Raw genomic sequence first — 9364 nt, 5'->3', positions numbered from 1 at the left:
TCAGATTAAACCCATATTTACTTCATAGAAAAATACATTTTGTGGTCCGTTGCTTTAATATATATTAAAAAATATATATTTGCAAAGCTCATTGAAATATTCCATATGCACAAATGTAACTTTGACGCAACCCCAGTCTGCATGATGTTTGTCCTGTTGCAGGAGATGCTGGGAATTTAGCTTTAGTTTGTGGAAATGTGGTTTTGTTCTGTTTTGCGTGATGACCAAAACGATAATGGGCCATAAAATGGGTAAAACTGCAAATGAAACAGCGCTAACCCTAACCCACAGACACAGACAGAGGCGTAACACAAAGACTAACCAGTGTACAGACTCTTCTCTTGCAAGGCAGAGGAAATGGTTTTAGTTATCTGTGTATAAGCAGCCTCTGTGAAGCAGGACTGGAGGAGTGCTTCTTGTCGGGGGGGGGGGGGGCATGCACAGGGCGTCTCTGAGAGGCAGGACCAGGAGGACGGAAGTCGCCGATTCACACGGAGCGCCACTCAGTCGACTTTTCCCATTTTGGCAATCAGCTCATCACAGATCTTAGTGAGTTCATCCATCTCTTGGGTCTGTGAGAACGCAGAATAAAGTGCATTTCAGCCACGAGATTGCAGCATAAACACAACAATAAAGCCTTGTTTTTCTTTACATAGAGTCTTTCGCTCAGAGTACTCAATGATAGAGAGTTTGGTGAGTATGTCATATTGTGTTATGATGAGGTAAGCCACCTTCTGCTGCAGAGCCTGTTCCAGAGACTCGTTCTTCATCTGCTCCTTCCTCAAGCCGGCCGTCAGCGCCGTGTTCTCCGAGCTCGCCTTGGAACGCACCTGAGCAATCTCCTCATTGGCCCTGAAAGGTTCATGGAAGGAAAGAAACGATCGAATTACATCCTTTCACAGCATCTTTAACCCATAGACGTGTTTAGTTGGCGAGATCAAACTGAAGAGGGTTAAATTTCCCTTCAGGGCTCTGCATACTTGTCTAGTTTCTCCTCGGCGTGGAGTTTAAGCGTCTTGTATCGCTGCTCTTCCTGCTTGACTCTGGCCAGATAGTCTTGAGCACATTTCTTCAGCACCTCTTCATTCTGTTCAAGGAAACAAAAGAACAGGCGAAAATATTTATCACATATTCACTGAGAGAGCAAGCGCCAGCAGTGCCTGTTAATATGAGATTATTCATTTGATCATAAACAATGGTAGCTATTTAAGACATTTCTCATTTGTGAGTATTTTTCTAATAATTGGAGATTATTTTCTCCTTCAACCTTTCTGAATTCATGAAGTTGGACACAATATCTCCTGGATGATGCTTAATTAAAACAGCTTCCTGTTTGATAATGATCAGCTACTTTAAACTAAAGGATCAAAAAATGGGGTTAAATTTTCATTTCAGTTTTTTTTTTGTGTGTGATGTAAAATAACTGTGGTAACAGATTTGAGGGTCATATTTCCTCACCTCCAGGCGACCACTGTTCCTAAGTAATCACACAGTACCTTCTAAACTGATTCTCATCTGAATCCTCTTACACCCCCTCCAACATGTGCTATAAATCAGATAATCCCCTCAGTTCTTGAAACTGACACTTTAGTTGAGAAATAAACTTTTCCCGCGATCCCTTACTTTCTTGAAACCCTCCAGGGTGCTCTTCATATTCTCATAACGCTTAAACATGTCGGAGAGAGAGCGCTCCACGGAGTTCAGGTCCGTCAGGGAGGCGTCCTTCTCCATCATCATCGCATGCAAAGCCTTCTGGGAAACTATCTTGTTCTGCTGCTCGTCCTCTGAGGAAATAAAAGCATGACATTTGTTAAGTGGTGCATTTAAAAACTAGGAAAGCGCTCAGAGAGCGCAAACGTCCGTTGAGCAGCTCTTTCCCCTGCTAATTGGATTTACACCATCCCCATGGTGATCTGGATCATCATCAAAATGTTCTAAATTGTTCTTGGTATCTTTATACACCGACCATGAAAAGTAAAAGTGAATCTGTGTTGATGTGTATTTTTTACTTATTTTTGAATCCATAAATTGGATTTTTGATTAAATATTTTTTTAATGACTCCATTCTGGATCCGATCCAGATGAAATTCGGTGGTGAGATAGAGGCCCCCACCCTACAATTCCATAAACATTGGTCTAATTTTGAAGCTCCGTTGACTGCATTGTTAACAAAAATGTCAAAGTGATCCAGAATCCAGGATCTCATCTGGATTGCAACCAAAAATGTATCATCTGTTAATATTTCTACTCACCAATCATCTGAGCAATTGTCTTCTCATATTCGGCAACAATCTTCCTGTTATGAGACAAAACATGTTACACAGATGGTCATTTCTACATGACTGAATGCAGCATCATATTCTAACCTCATCTCATTGACTTCTTGTCTGCTTTCCTCAAACTTTCTCTTCCAGTCATTTGCTTCCACTTCTTTAGTGACGATCTGTAAAGAGATGCAGACTGTGAGCAATTAAAGAGTTAAAACAAGATCCACTCACGGTTTGACAGGCAACTGATGACGTATTGCAGGCCAGGGGAATGGGATAAAGAAGCGTACCTCTTCTCTAATGAGGGTGAGAACAGCCTGTTTTTCTGCCTCACTGATGCAGATGGAATCAAGAACTTGACTTCCCGTCTTCTCCATTTGACTTTCGCCTGAATTGTTCTTCGGTTTGCACGAGTCCTCGTACTGCTGAGGGCAGAAGGAAGCCAGTTACTTCATCGAATGTTTTATGGGGTATTTATGGCACAATTTTCCTGGTGGTGTCCTTTCCTCGTCACTCGTTCATCATTTTTGTCTTCAAATACTTTTATGCCTTCTTGTATCCAACCCATTCTACGGTTTCTTTATATTTAAAATATACAAAATTGCAGCAAATTCTAACTGTACAGCCAATCTGAGACCATTTATCCAAGTAAAGCACTCAGTGAGAGAGAGACAAATCCATGCATAAACTGACGGATGAACACCACAATACTGAAACAAGAGTATATTTGTAAAACTCTTACTTGTCATTTTATATTTAGCTCTCACACCTGCCAACTCTCCTTCTCTCTGGCCCCTCTCGTACTTTTGATCATCATTAAACTTCACTCATTCTCATCCCCTTGTCCCTCCATTTCTTTCAATCTTACACATCTAAATCCCCATTCTCCTCCTCCCACTGTCTCTCCTCTCTCATGCTGTCCTCCCCTGGATTATGAACGTCATATTTTAATCCCCTGAATGATAAATCTAAATCCATCTGTTATCCGAGACAATAATAAACCTCCTTCAATCGTGCAGTAGAGCGCCGTCATTTTAAAGGTGATCATTCTGCACATTTAGATATGCAAGAGCCTAATTCGTGTATAATACCTTTAAATCACATGAAACTAAGAGCGACGTGTATTTATAATGTAAATATTTACTTTTAGAGCTAAAACCAAAGTGCCAAGGAAACCAGAGCAGTGAGAGGTGAAATCAAATGATGCAACAGTCTTTGTTACTGTGCCTGATGGTGGGTCCTTCAACCAAATAAGAGTGCTTTATCCCCACCTAGTGGTCACTGTTGGAATGTTACCATGGCAGATGATCAATAAAAGACTGTATATGGGAGTGTATGTACGGTGATGGGTATGACTGGTCAAAAGTGATATTAACTTACGACAGAGCAGCAGTGCGGATCCTCGGGTTCTGATGTCACCTGACAATCTGGACCGAGAAAAATAATAATTATAAAATTATAAAATTGACTGTAAAATTTTGATCTGTAAAAAAATCCTTCTCAAAGTGTAATCAACTCGACTATTCAAACAATAAACAATCAAAGGCTCTAGAACATATTGCAAACCCTTTGTCAGTTCAATCTGCTTGAAAATAACCTACACTTGCATTTGTCATAGCATCCAAACTATTTTTTAAATCAGTTTTATCGCTAATTATGAAACCACTTGATTACTGTAAAATAACTGAAATGGTAGTTTTGAAATTCTCTGCTTATTTCTATGTGAAAGCCACCGGCAGTTTGCTTTTTTCCTTTCCTTCCTTTAGGGAAGCCCGTTAAATACAAACTTTTATCGTGAAACAATCCTTTCTTTAGGAACAAAACAACCGCAGGCAGATCAATGCCAGCAAGGCCCGAGGGCATGCAGAACTATGTGTTTCACAAAAAAGTACAACGAGGTGTTAAGTTAATAATTGAGCTCGTAAAGCAAATATAAGTTTGGTCTCTGGTATCGATCGGGAATGTAAAAGCATGCTGTCTAATGTTTAACATCTAGTTTTCTTATCTCTGTACGGTGTCCTGGCTCTCTGACGTGCACACGCATAGGCACAGTGGAATCAATCACCGCCGATTGATTCTACTCACTGCTGTCATCCTTGTCTGCCTTGGCAACAACGCTGTTCGCCAACTTCTCCTCGTCTGTGGCGTGGTCACCGGGGTGGTCGTCCTGTGACAGCCAAAAAAAAAATCAAATCACCCACACTGGCTGTGTGAAACCTTTCAAGTCCACACTTCCACGTGAATCAGGTGAGAAGCAGGCCCCTCGCCGCTGCTCACCTTTCCACATGAGTCCTTTTGCGTCGGCTTGGCGTTACAGGAGCTCCTGAGAAGGAATTCCAGTGGCAACATCAGTGTCGACAGTAAGCAGATCCATCGATCAAAATTCGCAAGTTCAGGCAATGAGTTGAATTGGAGCGAAGAAAAAGCAGATTAACGTCCGAGACTGCTGCCAAACTGAAACAAGAGGGGCATTTATAAAGGCTTCCACTCACACCCTCCATTGCCTACTCACTAAATCTTTTCCACACACTTGTTTTCCACCTTAACTTTGTGTTTAAGGCCACGTTTAGTTCAGGTTGGTGACACACAGGCTGCAGAATAAGGCTGGATCTGGGCTTGTATATAGGCCAGTGAGAACTATAGGATTACAGACACACTTCAGCACACACAGCTACACAATTCCTACAAAAGAACCAAGAGGAAATGGACTTGCTCAGCTGTCCTGATGCCTCACAGAGAGAGAGAGAGAGAGAGAGAGAGAGAGAGGAAGGAAAGATACAGGAGAAGACGACACAGGAGAGGACGGGAAATGGGTGAGGTTAAACCAGGGGTGGGCAAACTTTTTGACTTGCGGGCCACAATGGGTTCTAAAATTAGCCAGAGGGGCCGAGCCAGGAACAGATGGATGGAGTATTTGTGTAAGCTAATATAAATGACATGCAAAAGCCATTACATGAAAGGATTTGGCCTTTTACAGGTAGTATTACATAATAAAACTTAATTTAATGATATCATTTGGACAAGTTCGGCGGGCTGGATTAAATAGCGCAACGGGCCGCATATGGCCCCCGGGCCTTAGTTTGCCCATGCCTGGGTTAAACTCAAGGTGAACTCTGGGTTAGAAGCATATCGAGACTGCAAATGTCAAAGGTTTGACACAAGTAATCTCAATGCACACTAAAACCAGGACGCAGTTGTGACTGGATTTGAACCAATTCATCTAATTTAAGTCTTTATTTAGCGTAAATCAAACTTTCCAGGTGGCAATAATTGTTCTAACAACACGAGAGACGGTCGGTGGAGTATTACGATCATACGAGGGTAATAATGTAAAGCCGAACTAAAAACACGTCCCAAGAGGGCATCGTTTGGCAATTCAACTTGTCGTTGACTTTCATTTTTCTGTCCGTCGAGCACAACGGTGATCACTCACTAATGCTCACCAACAGCAAGGATCAAGAGAGCGGCGTTTGTTCAGCCTGATGATCCGTGAGTTCTGCTAGTTCAGTCACAGACCGGCGACTGAAGAGGACTGACCTGTGGGTCTAATGTTTTACTCACGTGATGATCTTGCTGTTGGCCTCACAGGTTAGTTTTGTGTTTGGCAGCATGGAGTCAGGGTTGATGTTTCCATTGAGCAGGTCAGGGTCCACGCACATGGGGGGGCTCCAGTTTAAATCCAGGCTGGAGTCACTCATCGCAGGAGCTTCATCGTCCACTTCGGAAGGATCGGGTTGGTTTAGTGGGGAGAGGACAGACAGGGAGGGGGGCCGGAGGGCGCCAGGCCTGGGCTTGCTGCCGAGCGTCAGGTTGAGGTTTTGGTTCAAACCGAAGCTGCCGTTTTTAGGTGAAGATCCAACGAGGTTGTTCAGGGAATCGACCTCTGAAACCGAAGCCACATCCTGGTTTGAGTTCTTGTTTGTTGCCTCAGGAAGAGCTATGAAAAAGACAGAAAGGTAATCCAGGTTAAAACTGTACGCAGGTTTATACAAAACCTGTCAAGAGCAGAAAATCACAGTGTTTTACACCCCCCCCCCCCCCCCCCCCCCAAAAAAAAGAGGTAAAAGATTCATTAGACTTAAGACAACGTAAAAGTAAAGAAAATAGAAATGGAACTGAGAAGGGAGATCACACAAGCCCTTCATCCATGACCTTTATACATCTTCAAACGATTAACCCAACCTAATCATTGTATTTATTTAATAGGCACGCTTTACCCACTGCGTGTTTATTGCATTTTAAGCAAATAAACATTACAAACAAATGTGTAAGGAGAATATATACATCATGAGTAATATTAGAATACCATAGAACATAAGCACCCTCGGGAATATCAGACTGACATTAAACATATGTTGAACTCACGAAAGCAAACATTCCAATTAGGCGGACACTTCCTAATTTTCCTTCTACTGCTAGAACACTTTCAAAATGGCCACTGGCTTCCTCGAGCAGCACTTCACATCCTGTGTCCTCACGTATCCGCTCACAGTGAGCCAACAGCCAAAGCAGCAGGCTGCTCGACGTTGAGTCATGCTGCTGCTGAAGCACAAGACTTTCTGCTTCTTGTATCCAACACATTCTACTGTTTCTTTATATTTAAAATAGAGTCAGAGGTGACTGAGGATCTGTGACTTTTTACCGTCACATATTAAACTATTAGAAGTTTACTTAAGCGTCTAAATTGGAGTACTTTCTCCCGCGCACGCCCTTTGGAGACGGAGAACAGATGCAGGCAGGAGCCGCACCCAGTTATGCAGAGTACACACCGCCATGTGTCCTAGCAACAAAACCAACATCCGGATTCATTCGCTTAAACAACTGGATGGATGAAGAAGAGGCAGAATGGGATGGAGAGGGAATCCAGATAAAGTTTGGTAGTTCAGGTTCCAGTTATAACTCAACACTGCACACGGTTAGATTGTGACTTTAATGCTGGTAAATTATTACCTCACCCCCCCCCCCCCCCAAATTAATCATTGATGGTCATCATTTGTGGGTGAGAGCAGGGCAGTGGGCGGGGTGAGGAGGGGGCTGTTTGGCAGATTTAAACAGACCCATTATGACTAATGATTTAGGAATCTGTGCCAAAACAAAAAAGAGGACGCTTACTCATATTTTAAATTTACAGAGGCAGTGTCTGCACAGATGACAGTAAACTGCTCTGAGATCTGCGTGTTCTTTAAAGACAGGCAAGTTGAGGCGCCACCTCAATATTTTGTTGTAATTTGTGTTAGTTATTATCCAGAAGCGAAGCGTGACTCGATCCAACACCCCCTCCTCACTTTGTTCAAGTATTCCTACTGTTATATAACTGAATATCTAAAAAAGGAGAAAATACATTTTTTTTTACAATATCTGCCTGATTTTTGCAACTGGAACGAACCAACTAAAAAATAAAGAGTACAGAGCACTGGTGCGGCTGAACCATCTCACCTGCGGGGTCCAGCAGCTTCAAGACACCCGGAGACTCCGCCTCTGGAGTCTCGAAGGCCCCTTCCGAGTCTGAACTGTGGAGAGGCGGAAAGACACAGAGTCATTCACAGCAAAAAGAAAAAGACAAAAAGATGGAGAGAGAGGTCAAACAGAAGAACAATGGCTTTCCAATATAAACCTTTCATTTTCTTAAGTGACAAAAAACAAAAACAATAGATCTCGGCGTTCTCAGAATATACAAGCTGCTTTATTTGAAAAGGAAGAGGAAGGGAGAACAGAGGAAGTGAAGTCCTGAAAGGCCGCCTGCATCCTCATTAAGGACACGCACACAAAGCACACACACGGTCTTTTGGTGCTGCGTCAGCTGCTGAGACGCAGAGCCCTAATTTATTTCCAAACAGCGGAGGAAAAAGAAAAGGGGAGACGGGGGGGAGAAAGGGAGTTTAAGAGTTTCTGTGGTTTGTCCACACACTCATGGAAAAAGAAGAAACCTAATGCTGCAGCACCCAAACACACTCTGTCTCTGATATACGTTCACACACACTGGGCTCTATGCAAACATTACCATCCAGAGCTAATCCTCAAATACACCCCCCCCCCCCCCCCCCTTCACACACACACACACACACACTGGATCACATCCCAGTGATGGCCTCAAAGGGTGCGATCTTGTGTGGTTACTTAGAAACTAGAAAAGGACAGAAAAAGAATTAAAAGCTCTGGAAACTGCTGTTTTTCCCTTCCCCCATCTTTCAGCAACTGTTCCCAAACAGCATTCACACACACACACACACACACACACACACACACCTACACACACACACGCGCACACACAGAGAACAGTGCTGCGTTTACTGTCTCATAAAGAAACAGGATGCTGCACACTAAACTGGGAGACATCAAACAGCAGCTTGAGAGCCTGTATTTTGAATAAGGATCTCTTTTTAGCCAATGACAGCCTGACCTGGGAAATAATCTGAGATTACACCAAAGCATCAGTGCGTTTGTCTGACTGTGTGTACACGTCTACCACCTGTCAGTATGACTCAGGGGAATCTGCAGCCACACACACACACACACACACACACACACACCGTCGCCCTGCTCTCTTACTTGTCTCCATCCTTCTGGGATCTGGGCTGCCCCTCGTCCCCCGGGCCCCCTGGGCCCCCTGTCACTGCTGACCATGTCCATTTGGCCCACTGCACTGGAGACAGCCAGGACATCTCTGCGCCACGCCGAGTCCCAAACCCACGACCACCTCTGATGTAACGGTGAACTACTTCTGTTAGTCAGATTCGGTGATCGCCTGCAGTCCTTCTTGAAACCACAATAGCAGCGTCCGTCCGTCCGTCCGTCTGTCCTCTTCTTCTTCCGTCCCTCCTGATGTCAGTCTCTGTCTCTTTTCTTTCTATGCGACTTCCTCACTTCCTCCTCTTGGCCAGCCGGGCTCAGCTTTCCCACCCTTCTCCTCAGAGCTGTTGTGAGAGGAAAGCGTGTCTCACGCTGCCGTTTCTGCCGCTGTGCTCTCAACAGCACCGACTGGCATAGCAGAGATTACTGGAGCATCAGTAGTCACTCCTCTCCCTGCTCCCCTCCCCTCCCCTCCACTCCCCTCCCCTCCCCTCCCCGTCTGGGAGGACCATCAGCTGGTTAAAGTC

At 44.0% G+C, this 9364-nt stretch overlaps 1 protein-coding gene across 1 annotated transcript; it reads right to left on the bottom strand.

Annotated features, from left to right (window-relative positions):
• Positions 1-503: 503 nt before the first annotated feature.
• On the bottom strand, positions 504-8929 carry LOC137918039 (transforming acidic coiled-coil-containing protein 1-like). Its single transcript, XM_068760782.1, has 13 exons — positions 8817-8929; positions 7704-7777; positions 5829-6204; positions 4545-4590; positions 4353-4434; positions 3648-3694; positions 2558-2689; positions 2367-2443; positions 2253-2296; positions 1624-1784; positions 981-1087; positions 732-852; positions 504-572 (listed from the first exon to the last, which is right to left on the bottom strand). The coding sequence occupies exons 1-13, from the start codon at positions 8927-8929 to the stop codon at positions 504-506; spliced, it is 1449 nt and encodes a 482-aa protein (XP_068616883.1).
• Between the last annotated feature and the right edge of the window lie 435 nt (positions 8930-9364).

Source organism: Brachionichthys hirsutus, chromosome 4 (genome assembly GCF_040956055.1).
Source record: "Brachionichthys hirsutus isolate HB-005 chromosome 4, CSIRO-AGI_Bhir_v1, whole genome shotgun sequence".
Classification (NCBI taxonomy): domain Eukaryota; kingdom Metazoa; phylum Chordata; class Actinopteri; order Lophiiformes; family Brachionichthyidae; genus Brachionichthys; species Brachionichthys hirsutus.
The sequence above is the reverse complement of the archived record's forward strand: the minus strand, read 5'-3'. Positions and strand labels throughout refer to the sequence as shown.